This window comes from Neophocaena asiaeorientalis, unplaced genomic scaffold, assembly GCF_003031525.2.
Source record: "Neophocaena asiaeorientalis asiaeorientalis breed wild unplaced genomic scaffold, Neophocaena_asiaeorientalis_V1.1 scaffold241, whole genome shotgun sequence".
In the NCBI taxonomy this organism is placed as follows: Eukaryota; Metazoa; Chordata; class Mammalia; order Artiodactyla; family Phocoenidae; genus Neophocaena; species Neophocaena asiaeorientalis.
In genome coordinates, this window is record NW_020172287.1 from 300706 (window position 1) to 321276 (window position 20571).

The 20571-nt window shown below is 41.5% G+C and overlaps 1 protein-coding gene across 3 annotated transcripts in view; it reads left to right on the forward strand.

Annotated features, from left to right (window-relative positions):
• The window catches only part of MAPK9 (mitogen-activated protein kinase 9), a 60141-nt gene that overhangs the window by 1172 nt on the left and 38398 nt on the right, over positions 1 to 20571 (forward strand). For 2 of the 3 annotated variants that reach the window (XM_024764973.1, XM_024764989.1), the window contains exons 1-2: positions 1 to 54; positions 18206 to 18376. In XM_024764973.1, the coding sequence (XP_024620741.1) occupies positions 18255 to 18376 (122 nt within the window). In that variant the 5' untranslated portion in view covers positions 1 to 54; positions 18206 to 18254. The remainder of the gene's footprint in view (positions 55 to 18205; positions 18377 to 20571) is intronic. The other variant, XM_024764981.1, reaches the window with a different exon arrangement.

The following is a 20571-nucleotide window of genomic DNA, read 5'->3' on the forward strand; positions in this document are numbered from 1 at the left end:
GCCGCCAGTCCGCCCGCCTGCCCTCTCCTCTTGGCGCGGCGGCGGGGAGGCGAGGTGAGCCCGGCGGGCGGGGTAGGCCCAGCGGGGACTCTCGGGCCGAGCCTCGCTGGGGAGGGACGGCGGGAGGGCCGCGCGGCCGGGATCCGCGGGGAAGGGGGAGCGCGGGGCTGGAGGACCGGGTTCTGTGGGGCCGACCGGGGGCTGCGGGGGGCTGGGGACCCCGGCCGCAGCCCCTCGTCCCCCGGGCTGCCGCAGTCACCCCTCCCGCCCGGCTGTCAGCACCCCAAAGCTGAGGGCCCGCTCCCTAGTCTGGCCTTGGCAGACCTACCGTAGGGTCTGTGGGCGCCCCCCCCCCCCCGATTGTTTGGCACACAGCAGCACACCTGCTCCGGGATGCTCAGAAGCCTGGGATTTGGTTCCTGCGACCTTAGCAAAGGCACTGACACTTGATGTTTCTCGGTTTTCCTCTCAGCAAAGTGGGAGAAATGCCTGCCCTTTGGGACAGTGTTGTTGTCAGGCTATATGAATGTGTGTGAAAGCGCCTGGGCAGGAGCCCAGTGCACATTTGTGAAAAATTGGGCGGCATACTGCTCCTTGCTGGTTTGAGTGTGGCAGGAACCCCCTCCCCATTCGCCCATAGTCCCCCATACTAACGCTGCTCCGATGCCTTGTCATTGCACACTCAGTGCCCAGCAACGCCAGAGCAGGCCCTGACACCCACCTTACTTGCCTTGAACGTTCTGTTTACCTCAGGACCTTTGCACTTGCTGTGTCCAGTGATTGGAGTTGTCTCCCGGATCTTTGCACAGCTGATTCCTTCTGGTTCTTCTTCTGGTCAGATGTCTCACTTTACACAATGCCTTCCTTGACCACCCTCTTTCTTCCCTTAGTAATTGTTTAATTTTCTTCCTAGTATCTGGTTTGAAACTATTCTATTGATTTGCCTGTTTATTTTCTGTCTCTCCCACTAGGATGTAGCTTATGAAAACAGGTAGTTGTCTGATTTGTCCACTGCTTTATCCCCAGTGCTTAGAAAGCACACAGTAAGTACTCAGTAATATCAGTCCAGTGAATGAATGAATGACCCTGCCCGCCTGTTGCTTTTCCTTTATGTTTGTTTAGTGACTTCTGACTAACTTGTGAAACTAGTATGCAGATGGAAACTTGCTTTCATTTTGTGAAACATTTTAATGTCCTTGACCCCTTTATTTGGTAACTGTCAGAACAAGCTGTGATATAAAATCTTACATTTTTGTAATGTTTTAGCTGTAACTTCCTTCCACACATTCAGGAGACATTTACTGAATTCTACATTATCTAGGTCAGGCTTTCTGCTCGGCCCTGGGGACACAAAGGCAATAGCAACAGGGTCCCTTCCTCTAGAGAGCCCAAGAGCCCAGTCGGGAAGGCAGACATGTAGAGAGTATTAGGACAGCTGGCTGTAGAGGGGGGGCTGTGCCTTGGAAACTTGGAGGAGGTGATGGCTGGTGCTGGAGTTGAGCCTTGAATGGTGATGAGAAACTTGTCAGGTGGGGGAGGCAAGAAGTGGGAAAGGGCAGGGTGAAGGAAGAACTTTAGATCAATGTAGGGTCAAAATCAGCCTGTTGGGCCAGGTGTAAGAGAGCTTGGAGTAGTGGGGACCCTGGAGAACCAGACCCAGCTCACCCAGCAATTTTTAGAAAGAAGTCAGGACTCGACATTTGTATCTACACTCTCTTGATTTTGAAATGTTGGCAGTAGCTAATTTTAAAATGTTTTAAATGCTGTGAAACAAGTAAAATACAGACCTCATTCAGCTTTGTTGCAGGATTGTCGACCTCCAGTGCAGGTTGTATAGGAGGGAAGAGTTGCAATGAGCTGGAAAGGTAGCCCAAGGCCAGAGGAGCTAGGCCCTATTTGTCCAGGTACTCTCATTTAATTGTCACTGGAGCTCTGTGATAGCAGCTATGAAGCCCATTTCTGCAGAGGAGGAAACAGAGGCTCCCAGAGTTTCAGCAGTCTTGTTTCATAGCAAGCAGCTGGAAAGTGAAATTTGAACCCAGGTATCCCCCAGATCAGCATTCTTTCCTGGGTCCCTCAGCTCTGAGTATTCTCTTTTGGCTCTTCATTTGTTCTGGAAGAACAACATCCAATTTAGATGTTTCCCTTCATTTAACCCTTTTTTTTCCCCTTCAAAAGGATTCTGCAGGGTTAAAAATAATACTATTCTGGCATAGTCTTCTCTGAAAAGTTTTGATTCTCCTGAGTCTCCTGAGGAGAATCCACTCCTGAGGATTTAATTTTCAGGATACCACTTTAAATAATTTGTTGACAGATTAAAATGTGTTTATTTGGCCTCCCTAAATAAATGTTAGAGGATACACCTCAATTTGTCTATTTAAAATCAAATTTCTTAATTTTCTGGATAGAGAAAAGTGCCAGATGAAGCAATTAACAGTGAGTAAACCAATTTATTTCATGATGCCTAAGGTAAAACAAAACCACATTTTTTTCTTAAGACTATTAATTTGGCAGTAGGGCAGCTATTTCCAATCTAAATATGTAGTTATACTTGGTTAAGAAGGTGACATTTTTACATAATTTTCCCTAAGAATTAAGGAAAATTAAATTTGTATTTGGCCTTCTGTGATTGTATGAACTAGTTTCAACATCAGTCTTTATTTTAACTGTTTATTATGAGGAATTTCAAACATATACAGAAGTAGACATGGTAGTATCTGGCTTTAACGATTACCAACTCATGGCCAATCTTGTTTGTCCCTAATCCCATCCATACACCTCACCTCACCTATTATTTTCAAGCAAATCCTAACTATGATGTCATTTCATCCATGAATTTTTCAGTTTATGTTCTAAAGGATAAGGAGTCTTTTAAACTTTGAAAAGCAATAATTCCTTAATATCATCAAATAGCCAGTCAGCATTCAAATTTCTAGTTGTCTCATAAATTTTATAGTTTCTTTAATAGTTTCTTCATTGGAATCAGGATCCAGATAAGGTCCATACATTATGATAAGTTCATATGTCTTTTAAATTTCTTTTAATCTGTAGATCCCCCTTTATTTCTTTTTTTCTTTTCCTTGTAGTTTATTTGTTGAAGCAATAGCTTTTCCATTATTGGGATTTTACTGATTGTACCTCTCCAATGTAATTTCTTGTTTCTCTGTATTTCTTGAAAAGTTGTAGTTGGATCTAGGTGAGGTTTGGTTGGATCCAGGGTGCCTTCCTAAGGGGGTACACGCTTCCTCTAGAGGCAAGTAGTCCTGGTTAGCTCACACTATGATGTTAGCCGCTGTTGATGCTCAGTGCCTGGACCCATTGATTCATTAAGAGGGCATATTATTTCGGGGACAAGTTTGTATATCTTTTGCCCAGCAAGAACTCATTTTTTAGAAAGGACTGTGGATCTTTTCACATTTTTTATTGGCCTTTGGATTGCCAGTTAAAGTATTGTTAAAAGGTGCCTCAAATCCTCTTTGGAAAATGTTGGGGTGTAAATTAATAGATATAAAAATAATGAGCAGGGCTTCCCTGGTGGCGCAGTGGTTGAGAGTCCGCCTGCCGATGCAGGGGACACGGGTTCGTGCCCTGGTCCAGGAGGATCTCACATGGCCACTGAGCCTGCGTGTCTGGAAGCCTGTGCTCCGCAACGGGAGAGGCCACAGCAGTGAGAGGCCTGCATACTGCAAAAAAAAAAAAAAAAAAAAGAGCAAGAATTGTCTCCATTTTAGCATAGGAATTCCTTACAGCTAAGGAAATTTACTAAACATTTGATGGTGAAATTCAACAGATTTGATTTTATTTAATGTCATTTGGTTTCTTGGTTCTTTTTTTGTTTTTGGATTCTATAAAGTATTCTACTCCTTTTTTTCTCCCCAGCTAATTTTGCCTTAGACCCTGTCTTAAGCAAAGACTACATACACTGAAACATTTCAGGAATAGTAAAAATAGATTCTAAGGATATATGGATTACAAATGAGGCAGTTTTTTTTCCCCCTTAAAAGAGAGGCATTGGGCTTCCCTGGTGGTGCAACAGTCATTGAGAGTCCGCCTGCCGATGCAGGGGACACGGGTTCATGCCCTGGTCTGGGAGGATCCCACATGCCGCAGAGCGGCTGGGCCTGTGAGCCGTGGCCGCTGAGCCTGCGCATCCGGAGCCTGTGCTCCGCAACGGGAGAGGCACTCTCATTATGTTAAATGGGTTCTTGCCTGTTGTGAAGTTGTTATTTGAATATTTCTATAACTGAATTATTTGGCTATTAGGAGAATGAACATTGTGAAAACCACCTGTTACTTTGTCTTTCCATAGGCCAGTGTAGGAAAAACTTGGGGATTCGTTTTAAAAACATATGGTTTTTTTAGAACAATTTGTTTAAAAAACATATCTCCACTCCCCTACAATGATTTTAAGAGAAAGAATAATTGAGAATGATTGCTTTTAAAAAACTCCTTTTCCTTAAAAAAGAAAAAAAAATATATATACACACACATAAACATACACACACATGTATTTCTACAGAACTGTAAATGATTTAATTTGTTTGCCTATTTAAATATTGTATATCTAAACTGATGCTGCTACTAGTTTGATTTCAGCATATCTAAGCATGAGGGTGCAACCCAGGTAGTAAATCCTCCAGCTCTGATTCTAGAATCAAATCCATTTTTCCGGGTTTCCCTGGTGGCGCAGTGGTTGAGAGTCCGCCTGCTGATGCAGGGGACACAGGTTCGTGCCCCGGTCTGGGAAAATCCCACATGCCGCGGAGCGGCTGGGCCCGTGAGCCATGGCTGCTGAGCCTGCGCGTCCAGAGCCTGTGCTCCGCAACGGGAGAGGCCACAACAGTGAGAGGCCCACGTACCGAAAGAAAGAAAATCCATTTTTCCAATTCTTAACTCTCAGAAACATAACTACTATTATATGTTGGAAAGTGGGTGTCTTCTAAAAATTTCCTGAGAAGATGGCAGAGTAGAAGGACGTGTGCTCACTCCCTCTAGCGAGAGCACTGGCATCACAACTAACTGCTGAACAGTCATTGACAGGAAGACAGTGGAACTCACCAAAAAAGATTCCCCACATCCGAAGACAAAGGAGAAGCCACAGTGAGATGGTAGGAGGGGTGCAATCACAATAAAATCAAATCCCGTAACTGCTGGGTGGGTGACTCACAAAATGGAGAACAATTATACCACAGAAGTCCACCCACGGGAGTGAAGGTTCTGAGCCCAACATCAGGCTTTCTTTCTAACCTGGTGGTCCGGCAACAGGAGGAGGAATTCCCAGAGAATCAGACTTTGAAGGCTACCGGGATTTGATTGCAGCACTTCAACAGGACTGGGGGAAGCAGAGACTCCACTCTTGGAGGACACACACAAAGTAGTGTGTGCATCAAGACCCAGGGGGAAGAAGCAATGACCCTATAGCAGACTGAACGAGACCTACCTGCTAGTGTTGGAGGGTCTCCTGCAGAGGCAGTGAGCAGCTTTGGCTCACCACAGGGACAAGGACCTGGCAGCAGAAGTTCAAGCCTGTAGGTTCCAGTGCTGGGTTGCCTCAGGCCAAACAACTAATAGGGAGGGAACTCAGCCCCATCCATCAAGCAGATTAAAGTTTTACTGAGCTCTGCCCACCAGAGCAACACCCAGCTCTACCCACCACCAGTCCCTCCCATCAGGAAGCTTGCACAAGCCTCTTAGATAATCTCATCCACCAGAGGGCAGGCAGCAGAAGCAAGAAGAACTACAACCCTGCAGCCTGTGGAACATAAACCACATTCACAGAAAGGCAGACAAAATGAAAAGGCAGAGGACTGTGTACCAGGTGAAGGAACAAGGTAAAACCCCAGAAAAACAACTAAGTAAAGTGGAGATAGGCAACTTCCAGAAAAAGAAATCAGAATAACGATAGTGAAGATGATCCAGGAGCTCTGAAAAAGAATGGAGGCAAAGATCGAGAAGATGCAAGAAATGTGTAACAAAGACCTAGAAGAATTAAAGAGCAAACACCTTGAAGAATTAAAGAACAAACAAACAGAGATGAACAATACAGTAACTGAAATGAAAAATGCACTAGAAGGAATCAATAGCAGAAAACTAAGGCAGTAGAATGGATTGGTGACCTGAAAGATAGAATGATGGAATTCACTGCTGCAGAACAGAATGAAGAAAAGAGAATGAAAATAAATGAAGACAGCCTAAGAGACCTCTGGGACATTAAACGCACCAACATTCGCATTATAGGGGTCCCAGAAGGGGAAGAAAGAGGGAAAGGACCTGAGAAAATATTTGAAGAGATTATAGTCAAAAACTTCCCGAACATGGGAAAGGAAATAGCCATCCAAGTCCAGGAAGTGCAGAGAGTCCCAGGCAGGGTAAACCCAAGGAGAAACACACTGAGACACATAGTAATCAAACTGACAAAAATTAAAGACAAAGAAAAATTATTAAAAGCAACAAGGAAAAAACGACAAATAACATATAAGGGAACTCCCATAAGGTTAACAGCTGATTTCTCAGCAGAAACTCTACAAGCCAGAAGGGAGTGGCACAATATATTTAAAGTGATGAAACGGAAGAACCTACAACCAAGATTACTCTACCCAGCAAGGATCTCATTCAGATTTGATGGAGAAATCAAAAACTTTACAGACAAGCAAAAGCTAAGAGAATTCAGCACCACCAGACCAGCTTTGTAAAAGATGCTAAAGTAACTCCTCTAACTGGGAAACACAAGATAAGAAAAGGACCTACAAAAACAAACCCAAAACGGTTAAGAAAATGGTAATAGGAGCATACATATCGATAATTACCTTAAATGTGAATGGATTAAATGCCCCAACCAAAAGACACAGTCTCGCTGAATGGATACAAAAACAAGACCCATATATATGCTGTCTACAAGAGAACCACTTCAGACCTAGGGACACATACAGACTGAAAGTGAGGGGGTGGAAAAAGATGTTCCATGCAGATGGAAATCAAAAGAAAGCTGGAGTAGCAATACTCATATCAGATAAAATAGACTTTAAAATGAAGCATGTTATAAGAGACAAGGAAGGACACTACATAATGATCAAGGGATCAATCCAAGAAGAAGGTATAACAATTACATATACACCCAACATTGGAGCACCTCAATACATAAGGCAAATGCTAACAGCTATGAAAGAGGAAATCAACAGGAAGACAATAATAGTGGGGGCCTTTAGCCCCTCACTTACACCAATGGGCAGATCATCCAGACAGAAAATGAATACGGAAACACAAGCTTTAAATGACACAATAGACCAGATAGATTTAATTGATATTTATAAGACATTGCATCTAAAACAGCAGATTACACTTCTTCTCAAGTGCACACAGAGCATTCTCCAGGATAGATCATATATTGGTTCACAAATCAAGCCTTGGTAAATTAAAAAAACTGAAATCATATCAAACATCTTTTCTGACCACAACAATATGAGATTAGAAATAAATTACAGGGAAAAAAACGTAAAAAACACAAACACATGGAGGCTAAACAATACATTACTAAATAACCAAGAGATAACTGAAGAAATCAAAAAATACCCAGAAACAAATGACAATGAAAATACAACGATCCAAAACCTATGGGATGCAGCAAAAGCAGTTCTAAGAGGGAAGTTTATAGCAATACAATCCTACCTCAAGAAACAAGAAACATCTCAAATAAACAACCTAACCTTACACCTAAAGCAATTAAAGAAGAACAAACAGAACCCAAAGTTAGTAGAAGGAAAGAAATCATAAAAATCAAAGCAGAAATAAATGAAATAGAAATGAAGAAAACAATTGCAAAAAATCAATGAAACTAAAAGCTGGTTCTTTGAGAAGATAAACAAAATTGATAAACCTTTAGCCAGAATCATCAAGAAAAAGAGGGAGAGGACTGAAAGCAATAAAATTAGAAATGAAAAAGGAGAAGTTACAACAGGCATCGCAAAAATGCAAAGCATCATAAGAGACTACTACCAGCAACTCTATGCCAATAAAATGGACAACCTGGAAGAAGTGGACAAATTCTTAGAAAGGTGTAACCTTCCAAGACTGAACCAGGAAGAAATAGAAAATATGAACAGACCAATCACAAGTAATGAAATTGAAACTGAGTAAAAATCTTCCAACAGGGCTTCCCTGGTGGTGCAGTGGTTGAGAGTCTGCCTGCTGATGCAGGGGACATGGGCTCGTGCCCTGGTCCGGGAAGATCCCACATGCCACGGAGCGGCTGCGCCCGTGAGCCATGGCCACTGAGGCTGCGTGTCCGGAGCCTGTTGCTCCGCAACGGGAGAGGCCACGGCAGTGAGAGGCCCGCGTACCGCAAAAAGGAAAAGAAGTAAAACTGTCATTGTTTGCAGATGACATGATACTATATGTAGAGAACCCTAAAGATGCCGCCAGAACTCTACTAGAGCTAATCAATGAATTTGGTAAAGTTGCAGGATACAAAATTAATGCACAGAAATCTCTTGCATTTCTATACACTAACAATGAAAGATAAGAAAGAAATTAAGGAAGTAGCCCCATTCACCATTGCAACAAAAAGAGTAAAATACCTAGGAATAAACCTACCTAAGGAGGTAAAAGACCTGTACTCAGAAAACTGTAAAACACTGATGAAAGAAATCAAAGATGACACAAACAAATGGAGAGATATACCATGTTCTTGGATGGGAAGAATCAATATTGTGAAAATGACTATGCTACCCAAAGCTATCTACAGATTCAATGCAATCCCTATCAAACTACCACTGGCATTTTTCACAAAACTAGAACAAAAAATTTCACAATTTGTATGGAAACACAAAAGACCCTGAATAGCCAAAGCAATCTTGAGAAGGAAAAACAGAGCTGGAGGAATCAGGCTCCCTGACTTCAGACTATACTACAAAGCTACAGTAATCAAGACAGTATGGTACTGGCACCAAAACAGAAATATAGATCAATGGAACAGGATAGAAAGCCCAGAGATAAACCCACACACATATGGTCACCTTATCTTTGATAAAGGAGGCAAGAATATACAATGGAGAATAGACAGCCTGTTCAATAAATGGTTCTGGGCAAACTGGACAGCTACATGTAAAAGAATGAAATTAGAACACCCCCTAACACCATACACAAAAATAAACTCAAAATGGATTAAAGACCTAAATGTAAGACCAGGCACTATGAAACTCTTAGAGGAAAACATAGGCAGAATACTCTTTGACTTAAATCACAGCAAGACCTTTTCTGACCAACCTCCCAGATTAATGGAAATAAAAACAAAAATAAACAAATGGGACCAAATGAAATTTAAAAGCTTTTGCACAGCAAAGGAAACTATAAACAAGACGAAAAGACAACCCTCAGAATGGGAGAAAATATTTGCAAACGAATCAACAAAGGATTATTCTCCAAAATATATAAACAGCTCATGCAGCTCAATATTAAAAAAACAAACAACACAATAAAAAAATAGGCAGAGGACCTAAGTAGACATTTCTCCAAAGAAAATAAACAAATTGCCAACAAACACATGAAAGGGTGCTCAACATCACTAATTATTAGAGAAATGCAAATCAATACTACGATAAAGTATCACCTCACACCAGTTAGAATGGGCATCATCAGAAAATTTACAAGCAACAAATGCTGGAGAGGGTGTGTAGAAAAGGGAACCCTCTTGTACTGTTGGTGGGAATGTCAATTGATACAGCCACTATGGAGAGCAGTATGGAGGTTCCTTAACAAACTAAAAATAGAATCACCATATGACCCAGCAGTCCCACTACTGGGCATATACCCAGAGAAAAACATAATTCAAAAAGACACATGCACCTCAATGTTTATTCCAGCACTATTTACAATAGCCAGGTCATTGAAGCAACCTAAATGCCCATTGACAGACGAATGGTTAAAGAAGATGTGGTACATATATACAATGGAAGGAACGAAATTGTGTCATTTGTAGAGACATGGATGGACATAGGGACTGTCGTACAGAGTGAAGTAAGTGAGAAAGAGGAAAGCAAATATCGTATATTAACACATATATGTGGAATCTAGAAAAATGGTACAGATGAACCCGTTTGCAAGACAGAAATAGAGACACAGATGTAGAGAACAAATATATGGACACCAAGGGGGGAAAGCAGGGAAGGGGGAGTGATGGTTGTGGGATGAACTGGAAGATTGTGATTGACATATATATACTAATATATATAAAATAGATAACTAATAAGAACCTGCTGTATAAAAAAAAAATTCAAAAATTTCCTGAAACATCATCTGCCTACCACACGCTAGAATGAAAAGTAAATTCTGTGCATTGCCTCCTGTCTATTGTGTCTTTCACTGAGGTGCTCACCAGTATTAACCATGTCATCAGCTTTTGCACTTACCAGATTTTAATTCACATTTGCAGAATGCAGACATTTGTTGGGATAAGTAGAATGGGTGTCTTAAGATCAGCTGACGTTGAGACCTTGCCCTGTGCTAGGCACTGTGCTAGTTTTCCTCTGAGGTTGATTCTTCAGTTATTCCCGTTCTACACATGAGTGTAATTGCTTGCCCAAGTTCACTCACCCAGATAAATGGCAGACCCACTGCTCTCTGACTCCAGAGTCCTAATCTTAGCCATTGCACGAAGCTGCCTTACCACATTTACTCTCCTGCTTAGTTTTGCCTTAACATATATTTCCTGGGCACCCACTGTGTACTTAGTAAAGGATTGAGAAATAGATCAGACAATTTTCTGCCCTTGAGGAGCTCACAGGTAGAAGTAGAGATAGACTTGCAATGCAAATGAATACATGATGTGGTGCCAAAAAAGGGACATGCCCTGCACAGTTTGAAAGGAAAGGCTATAGAGGAGAACTTGCAGGAGAAGCAGGTGCTTGCACTAGACTTTGGAGGATGAAGTTTGGCCAGGAGAGCAAAAGGGGGAGGGAAGTCATCTCAGGCAGATGGGACAGCTCAGGCAGAGGCCTGAGGTATGCAGTAGCTGGGGTCTGCTGCTCCCAGGTGGTTTGATAGTGCCGAAGAGTGGGCCAGAGGCCCTGCAGAACTCCTCTGCTGTTATAAGAATTAGAATTTTACTGTCAAGGCAGTCGGTCACTACTGAAGGAGTTTAAACAGGAGAGCAGTATGATCACTGCATATTTTCAACAAATCTCTTTTAATTCCTTATTTTGAAATAATTATAGATTCACAAGAGGTTGCAAAAATAGCAGAGAGGTCCTGTACACTCTTCACCCAGTTTCCACCAATGGTTGTATATTTATGTAACTATAGTATAATACCAGCATCAGGCAGTTAGCATTGGTACAATGCTTGTACAGTTCTATGTCATTTTATCACATGTGGAGGTTCATATAATCACCACCTTCGCCATCAAGATACAGAACTATTTCATCATCCCAAAGATCTCCCTTGTACTACCCGTTTCTAACCACACCACCCGCCTTGCCCCCCACCATCCATAACCCCTGGTGACCACTAACCTGTTCTATATCTCTATAATATAGAGAATTTTCATTTCAAGAATGTTGTATAAATGGAATTATATCCTATGGACCTTGTGAAATTGGCTTTTATCACTAAAAATTGTCACTATCATTCCATAATACCCTTATGACCCACCCAAGTTGTAATGTATATCAGTAGTTCGATCATTTTTATTGCTGGGTGATGGTCCATGGTATTGACATACAGCAATTTGTTTAACCACCCACCCACTGAAGGACATCTGGATTGTTTCCAGTTTTGAACTATTACAAATATAGCTGCTATAAGCATTCATGTAAAGGTTTTCAAGTGGACAGATCTTTCTTTCTAATGTGGTATATATACAGTGGTTTGGAGGTATCAGGAATGGAGGCTGGGAGAGCACTTTGGCTATTGGTATGTCTGGGGAGCAATGAGGCCTTTACTCACAACACTGGGTATCGGGCATTGGGCCTGGAGATGGGGAGACTGACGACTACAAGGAGCCGGCAGGAAGAATCCTTGTTGGAGTCACTCACGTCCCTGTGAGTGACATAATAACCAATTCTGTATCATAGTATGTACTGTAACTTAAGAACTGATGTTCAGAAGAATGGCCCTGAGGTGCTGTGAAGATTTTGGTTATCCAAGAAAGATTAAGTTGTTGTGCTATGCTATTTTTAATATGAATTAAAGTAGAAAAAAACAATTTGATTAAAACTTTCAGCAGCAAGCATTGAAACAAAGAGGATGATTGTGAAAATCTGCTTTTAATCACAGCAGTCAGTTAATTTAAATATTGAATGTCCTGGGTATTCTGAAACATCAGTGTGATTAAAGGTTTGAGTTTATGGATCACTGAATTATCTTCATCATCAGAAGAAAGTGTCTTAGTGGGGTGAAGACAGCAAGATGAGATGTGAAGATCTGCGTTATTCTGGCCTGGTCTTGACCAGCCCTTGGACAGTCACTTTACTTTCTAAGTAAAATTAGAGATATTACAGTAATATATTGGGAAAAACATGGATATAGTAGTCAAATACACCTCAATTCAAATCCAGGCCGTGCCACTTTCCAGCTGAGAATTTGGGCAAGTTCCTTACTGTCTCTGAGTTGTTTCCTCATTTGCAGAGTGAGGACAGTACCACGCACCTCACAGGCTGTTAGGAGAAGGTGTATAACTGTGTACTCAGAGCCTGGCCCACTTGCCTTCCTGCCTCTAGTCTCATCTGCCTCAAATCCATTCTCTGTAAAGGTGTCAGAGTGACCATTTTGCAGCTTTTCATTTAAAAGTGTTTGTTTAGTTTTTAAAATGTGAAATATGTGCATAGTTTTAAAAAAAAGAACAGAAAGTTATAATGGCAAGAATGAAAGTCTCATTTCCCACTGTTTCTCTGCACTTGCTAGCATATTGTGTGTGTGTGTGTGTGCATGTGTTTGTGTATTTTTCCATACATTGGAATTTACTGTATGCACTCTTCTTTAACTTGCTTTATTTCCTTATATATCTTAGACATCTTTCCATATCAATGCATAAAGTCCCTGCATTGTTTTTAATGGCTTTATTATGCTTTTGTGCCGTAATTTATTCAGTCATTCCAAGGGTACTTTTTAGGTTATTTCTAGTTTTTTGCCTATTACAAGCAGTGCTACAAACATCCTTGCACAAATATCTTTGAATATTTGTACACATGTATTTGTCAGATACATTTATAGAATTGTAGTTGCCAGGTTAGGAGTCTTGTGCATTTAAATTTTTCCTTAGGTATTACCTATTTTGCTTCCAAAAAATGTTTTATCAATTTATATTTCTCACCATCATGTGTGAAAGTACCTGTTTCGTCACACCTAGGTTGATACTTAACTTGCACGCAGGTCTTGCCTCCTCCAGGAAGCCTTCCTTTACATCCATCTCTCACTCACACATTCCACTTGTTCTCTCACTCTGCCCTCTGGACACTACTCTGCTGGGCTTCTGCCATGCAGCCTGTGCATTCCCCTAGGACACCTCCTACGTGGTGTGATAAATATTCAGTTGGTGGTTTGAGGGAAGGGACTGTCCAATTAGTACTCCATTGACAGCTGCTACCTCATGCTTGGCACACAGGAGGCCGTCAGGAGTTTGTTAGGAGAACTCAGTAAATGGTAGCTGTCATCCCCACAAGACTCAGACTGTATGCTCTCCACTGTTCTTTCCCACTTTAAAATTTTATAACTATGTAAAACTGTAGTTAGAGCTAATTTTTCTATTTAGAAAAGTTAATCAGATTTAATATTTATAGTACCTGAATTGCTTATATTTAGAATACTAGAGGTAGAGAAAAAATTTTTGAAGCATTTCTTACTCTAGGCTCTAAACAGGTAGGAATGTTTCTCCTGCCCAATGTTTATTTATAGAGTGGGTAGATTTTACAGGTCTCCAGTCTTGGAGAAATAGAGATTTTCGATTAGAGCATTTCATTAAACAAGCATTCATCAAAGCAGCATGGTAAGTGGGGAGAGTGTGGACATGAGCCAGATGCCTTTAGCAAAGGCCGTGCCAATTCCTAACCTCAAGGTACCCACTCACCACAGTTAGGTCTGTAGGAGCAGAGTGTGTTCTTCTAGGAGCTTTTTCAGTGGAAAATTGGTGGGCATTGAACAATGTCTCATGAGAGGGAAGACAGGCCCTCGCTGCTTTTGAGGAGCTCCTGACCTGGCAGAGGGAGGCAGAGGCAGACCTGCAGAAGCTGAGTGACAGTGAACACGGTAGGCACTGAGTCCCACTGCTGGGAACCGAGGTGAGGAACCAGCATCTTCTGGTGAGGGAAGTTAAGGCAGGGACTGCACCTTCTGTGTGTTGGTAATGTGGTTTGCATGAAGAATTCTTAATGTGTTGGTAATGTGGTTGCATGAAGAATTCTTAACACCTCTCAATTTGTAAATTGTCTTCTGAAACCAGGTTGAGGTCCATTTTGTTGAAATACAATCTCAAGAGAGAGTTGATTTCATTAATAGCTAAATTACATGCTTTCTTAGTTTGGTTTGGGGTTCTTTCTCTTGCTCTCATGAAGCAAGCCCATGAAGCCCAAGATTGACAGAGGAGGTGGCTTTGACAGATTCTGTCTTAGGTGGTTTTTTTTTTTCTGCCTAATAAGGGAAACTTATTTTAATTTTAAAATTATTTAAAATCTTGAGATGAAATTATGTTAATTATTGACCTAATAATATAATGTACTCCCCAAATTCACAAAAGCTAGCCTAATACTGTACCAGTCTGAGTACAGGTTACAACAGCTGTAGCAGAGAGAGTTCCAGAGTTGTTCAACAAGGTTGAGATTAATTTGTGCCAATCTCAATGTGGGCAGGTGGACCAGAATGGGGGCCATCTCAGTGCCACAAGGTCATTCCAGACTCAGGCTGGTGGGTGACTCTAGCATCTTCAGCATGTGACTTCCATCTCTGGATCTATGACTGCTGATCCCTCAGCCAACAGCAAGGGAGAAAGATAGATTGAAAGGCAAGCAGCTTTCTGTTTAAAAAAATGATCTGGGAGTAGCATACATCACTTCTGCTCACATCTCATTAGCTAAAGGTTGGTCATCTGGCCACAGCTGCCTGCCAGGAAGGTGACCAGATGTCATCTCTAGTTGGGTAGCCATTTGTCCAGCTAGAACAGGGTGGCTTCTGTTACTAAAATGAAGGGAGGAGTGGATCCTGGAGTAGGTCAGCAGCCTAGGCCTGTCATACTGTCCCTTGGTCACTTCAGACTTAACTTGTCCAAAGCCGAACTTTCCGACTCAGCTATCTCCTGCTTACCTACAGCTGTTTCACCTTTGTTTCTCCCCATCTCCTGCAGGGCAACAAGTCACGTACATTCTTCCTCCAACCCGTGCATTTCCTTCTTTTCCCCACCTGCCACAATCCTGCCATTTTTGTCAGGTCTGCCTGTTTTGAGTCCTACCCATTCGAATCCAACCCTTTCTCAGCTTCCCGAATGACCTCTCTGAAAAGCGAGTGTGAACCCATGCCTCTCGTGCTTTGATGGCTCTACAGCCCTCAGGCCCAGGCCCAGATGGCTCTGAGCGGTTTCCAGGGCCTGGGGTGATCTGGCCTTGTTTTCTCTCCAGTTTTGTCCCCCCATGACCCAGCAGAATCAAATCTCAAATGATTTGTCATGCTTAGAAGGCACCTCCAGCTCTCTGCACATGCTACTTCCTATCCCTTCACCCTAAACCTCCATTCTTCTGGGTTTAGGGCTCTCCTTGCATCCGATCTCTTCTGAGTGTACCCGCAGTGTACGCTCTCTGTAAGCTTGAAACGCAGAAGGCAGGTTCTGGCAAAGGACCTGGTCCACAGTGGTGCTCAAGAAATGCTTTATGAATGACCAGTATTGCTGGTGCATTACAATATGGCCAAGAAATAGCAGGTTGTAGTGGCTCCTGCCTTCTCGCTGAGTCTGTCTCTGATCCTTTGCATTTTTACTCCACTAGTCAAGCTGAGCAATTCACCATGTCTGAGCACAGCCAGTTTGAGTTCTGTGCTTCTACTCTGTCTCTGGCAAAACTATCCAGGGCAAATGCCACCTCCTCCATGAAGCTCTTCTTGTTTTCTGCACCCCTGCTTGTGGGTAGGACCTCTTTTGCCTTTCAGCTTTGTTTCTATTTTACTTATGGCCCTTACCTCTTTATAACTTATATTACAATGTAGATAATAGACTCATTCCTCACACTTCTCCCCCAAATAGTGAAGTAGGTGCTGCTTCAAGACCAATACCTGTTTGATCTTGATATATGTCTTGTATATTATTTATCACTTTCTTGTACAAAGGTACCCGGTAAATGTTGAGATGAATAGTCTCAGCCTCTTAAAAACTATAAATAAATTAAGAGGGGCTTCCCTGGTGGCGCAGTGGTTGAGAGTCCGCCTGCCGATGCAGGGGACGCCGGTTCGTGCCCCGGTGCGGGAGGATCCCACATGCCGCGGAGGCCGCGGCAGTGAGAGGCCCGCGTACGCGGCTGGGCCCGAGGCCGCGGCAGTGAGAGGCACGCGTACCGCCAAAAAAAAAAAAAAAGGAAAAAGAAATTAAGAAAAAGATGCTCCTTCAGATGTCAGTAAAATAGAGCAGCATCGTGAGGGAATCATTAGCTACAGTGTTATGGGTCTGATCAGCAGAGGTATATTGAATGGTCACTCTGTCCCAGGGGCCAGGCCCTCCCTGTCCTCCTATCCTGGGAGTACAGCGTGCCACCATGAACAAGACAGACCTTTCCCTCCCCTCCTAGAGCTTAGGGCCCCCTTCTCACAGCAGCATGGCTTGGCCAGCTCACTAAGCCTTGGGTCACTCCAGTGTAACACAGGGCTGATAATTCCTGTCGGTCGTTGTGAGCAGTGTGTTAGTTTATCTAGTGCAACTCTGGCCTCCCAGACGCAATCCCCAGCCAGTGTGCAATGGCTCTTGGTCCAAATGGCTGCTGGTACTACCAGCTGTGCCTCAGCCACTGCCCTGAGAATGGTAAAACATGAAGCAACAGTCAGTTGGAGAAACTATTCATTTGATTTAAATTCTTTGTTCAGTCTTGTTGTTAATCAATTTCCATGTTTAATGGAAGTCCTAGACATCATTGTGTTGAAACACATGTCATCACTCCAAAAACTCAGTGGGTAGATATTAAATATTAGGTGTTAGAACAAACAAGCAGGAATTTGGGGAAGCTGTAGAATAAAATTTAAATTCTGTGTTTGTAAGCAGTGTAGAATATTTACCTAAATGATTTTATTGTTGGCTTTTTAATTTTTAAGAAATGACCAATATAAATAGCTTGCTAACTTTTGAATAAACATTATCAGACAAGAGCCAGGGAACGGAGTAAAGGTAGCTGCCTGCCGATTTCTGTTTGCTTTGTTTTCTGTATAAAATCATACAGGCTCCTGCAGCATAGGAATCTCAGCCTACTATCTAAACCACAGAAAGGCTGCTCTGGGGCTGCCAGTTTATATTCATGCCTCGTGGATAACATAGTGTCCGTGTTATTGTCTGTAGCTTATGACAGAGTTCTCTGTCTATGGCTGTCTGTATTGAAGCCCACTAGTGATGTAGGGTTTAGGGAATGTAGGCCAGCTCCGGGACCACCTCACAAGGTAGGAGCGCACTCACGAGCATCCACGGCACACACAGGTGTCACCAGGCCTCCAACACCCAGTTGTTCTTTAACTTACCACTTTTACAATCACTTTGGCATCGGACTTGCTTCCTAGTTCGTCACTTTAACCTGAATTTGTGGACACAGCAGAAGACTGGTCCATTTGTTTTTCTGCATGAATGAATTGTAGACGTTCATTTTGCAGCATCTCCAGAGTGCCTCCATATCTGGTTGAGACAGCATGGTGTAATCTGGTCCCACAGGAAGCAAGCTGATGAGAATCACATAGTGATGTAGTCTTGTCATGGCTAATAAAAATGTACAAATTCTTTTCTCCAAAGGTTGTTATTTCCTAATCCAATCCCTTAAGATGTGGTCATGCAGGGTCTCAGAATTCCTTCCTTTCATGATAATCTTGTACCATTAAAATGTATTTGCATTTTTTGCATGTTGCTTAAGTTCAGAACTTGGTCTAACTCAGTTTACCAACTTACAGCCACATTGTCTTATATACCAATGAATTTGAAACACTATTAAGTGAGCTATGCATGTATAATTTCAGTAAGAATCCATGTTCATTCTGTTTCTCTTTCAAGGAATCTGACGACTGTACCAGCTCTTTGGAATATTATATGACACTACATCATGAGTGACAGTAAATGTGATAGTCAGTTTTACAGTGTACAAGTGGCAGACTCAACTTTCACTGTCCTAAAACGTTACCAGCAGTTGAAACCAATTGGCTCTGGAGCCCAAGGAATTGTCTGGTAAGTATGGTCTGTTTCAGTAGTGTAGATTGAGTTTTTGTTGTAATAAAAACTTAATAGATCTAAGTCGTCAGAATTTAGAAACACTGATGATAAAAATACCCTTTTCTTTGCTATAGGTTTATAAGCTAAATTGAATCAACCTCTTGCTTTAGTTACATATAGTCAGATTGTAGGATACAAGCTCAAATTCTTAGAATGCTGCATAAATTTAAATAGGTAGCAATTTTTCTTTTTCCTTTGTTTCTTTTCTCTTTTTTTTCTTTTCCATTCCCCCTGTCATTATGATATTAGAGTAATAGGTATGACAGTGAGTTGTAACAGAAATTTGGAGTTTTATTCATTTCTTCATCCTGGCCACCTTTCCCCCCTCCCCCTTTTATTCCCAATCACTCCTATTCATTTCTAGGCGCCGTCATTGCAGTGCCTTGCCCTTCATTGGCAGGATGAGGCCAGTCAGTGTCATTATCACCCCATGGATTAACCAGGAAGGGATGCCGTATGAGGGGTTGGGCTGGCCGTCTCTTCCTTGGTGTCTCACTTCAACTATGTGTCCAGCCCAGAACGTCAGAACCGTTGGTCTGACCCTGAACCTTAGTCTCTTGCTTGGTAAGACAGTCAGCTGCCGCGACATCACTGGCCAGCTAAAGGTAAAGTTTTTCACATGTTTTCTAGACTACAGTTATCAGCACTTCCCAAGCTTTTTATCCCTTAGTTTTTTGGCAAAATCTTTTCTTCGTTTTTTGGTTAGTAAAAACAAGATTGTCTTTGCATCTAAAAGGAACTGTGGTAAAGCTAAACACCCAATGATTAGAGCTTGTAGGTAAAGGGGATTCAAGTAAAAGAGAACTCTTGGATGGTCTGGTAGGAGAATTTATATTTTTATTAGAGATGTTGAGTTTAGAGAATCTGCATCAGTGGTTAGTAATTGATCCTCTGTTGTAGAGATATGAGATCAGGGAAGTTAGTTGTTTTCTTTGGCTTAGGTAGTTAGAGGCCCTGGAAGCTGAGAGGAGATGGTAGTTCAGAGACTCCCAGAAAAACTAATGAGGGGGAAGGGGCTGTTTGGAAGGAATGCCTGGCTTGCATCTAAAATAGTGGTGATCTTAACTTCCAATTGATAACATGCTATATTGGTACTTAAATCCAGTGTGCCAGGAAAGTTTTAAAGTGAATGGATGGTTCATATTAGGATGCTTTGATGTTAATAAAAAGTTCTAGACAGTAAAATATTCTTTTGATTTATAACCCATCTCTTATTTGAAACTGGATGGTAATTTGACATAGGGAATTAAGCAAGACTGATATCAAGGACATTTAATGTAATAACCACATTAAGAGCTTGACTGGAAATTCATAATTAATTGTATAATGGAGAGCTTTACAAGGGTTTTGCAGTTAAAATTAATGACTTCATTACAGCATGGTGTAAATGACAATAAAATTACATGCTACTTTAAAAAATACTGTTTTTCAGAGATTAGTTTTGATTTCCAGTTTTCATATACTACTTCTCATCTTTGTTTTTTAAAGAAATGTTTAATAATGAATTTACTCATTATGGGTGTATATTTTTCATTAAAAAAAATTCTAGTTTTGAAATGAAAGTTCCCAAATAAACAGTTATAAGCTAAACCTCCTCTGGTAAAAGCAGTGGTAGAGTTATAAGATGGAAAGTTCTGAATTTTTAAAGAATTTTAAAGACTAAGAGTCCAGAAATAAACCCATACATCTGTGGCCAGTTGATTTTCAAAAAGCGTGCCAAGATTATTCAGTGGGGAAAGAACAGTCTCTTCAACAAATGGTGCTGGGACAACTGGATACCCACATACAAAAGAATGAAGTTGGACTCCTACCTCACATCATGTAAAAGGTTAACTCAAAATTGATCGATGACCTAAATGTTAAGAGTTAAAACCATAAAACTCTTAGAAGAAAACAAAGGGGGAAGCGTCATGACTTTGAATTCTTAGAAATTACACCAAAAGCATGAGCAACAAAAGAAGAAATTGGACTTTATCAAAATTAAAAATTTTTGTGTATCAAAGAACACTGTCAAGAGAGTGAAAAAACAACCCACAAATGGGAAAATATTTGCAAATCGTGTATCTGGTAAGAGTCTAATATTCAGAATATAAAGAACTCCTACAACTCAACAGCAAACAAACAACCCAATTTATTTATTTTTAGGTAAA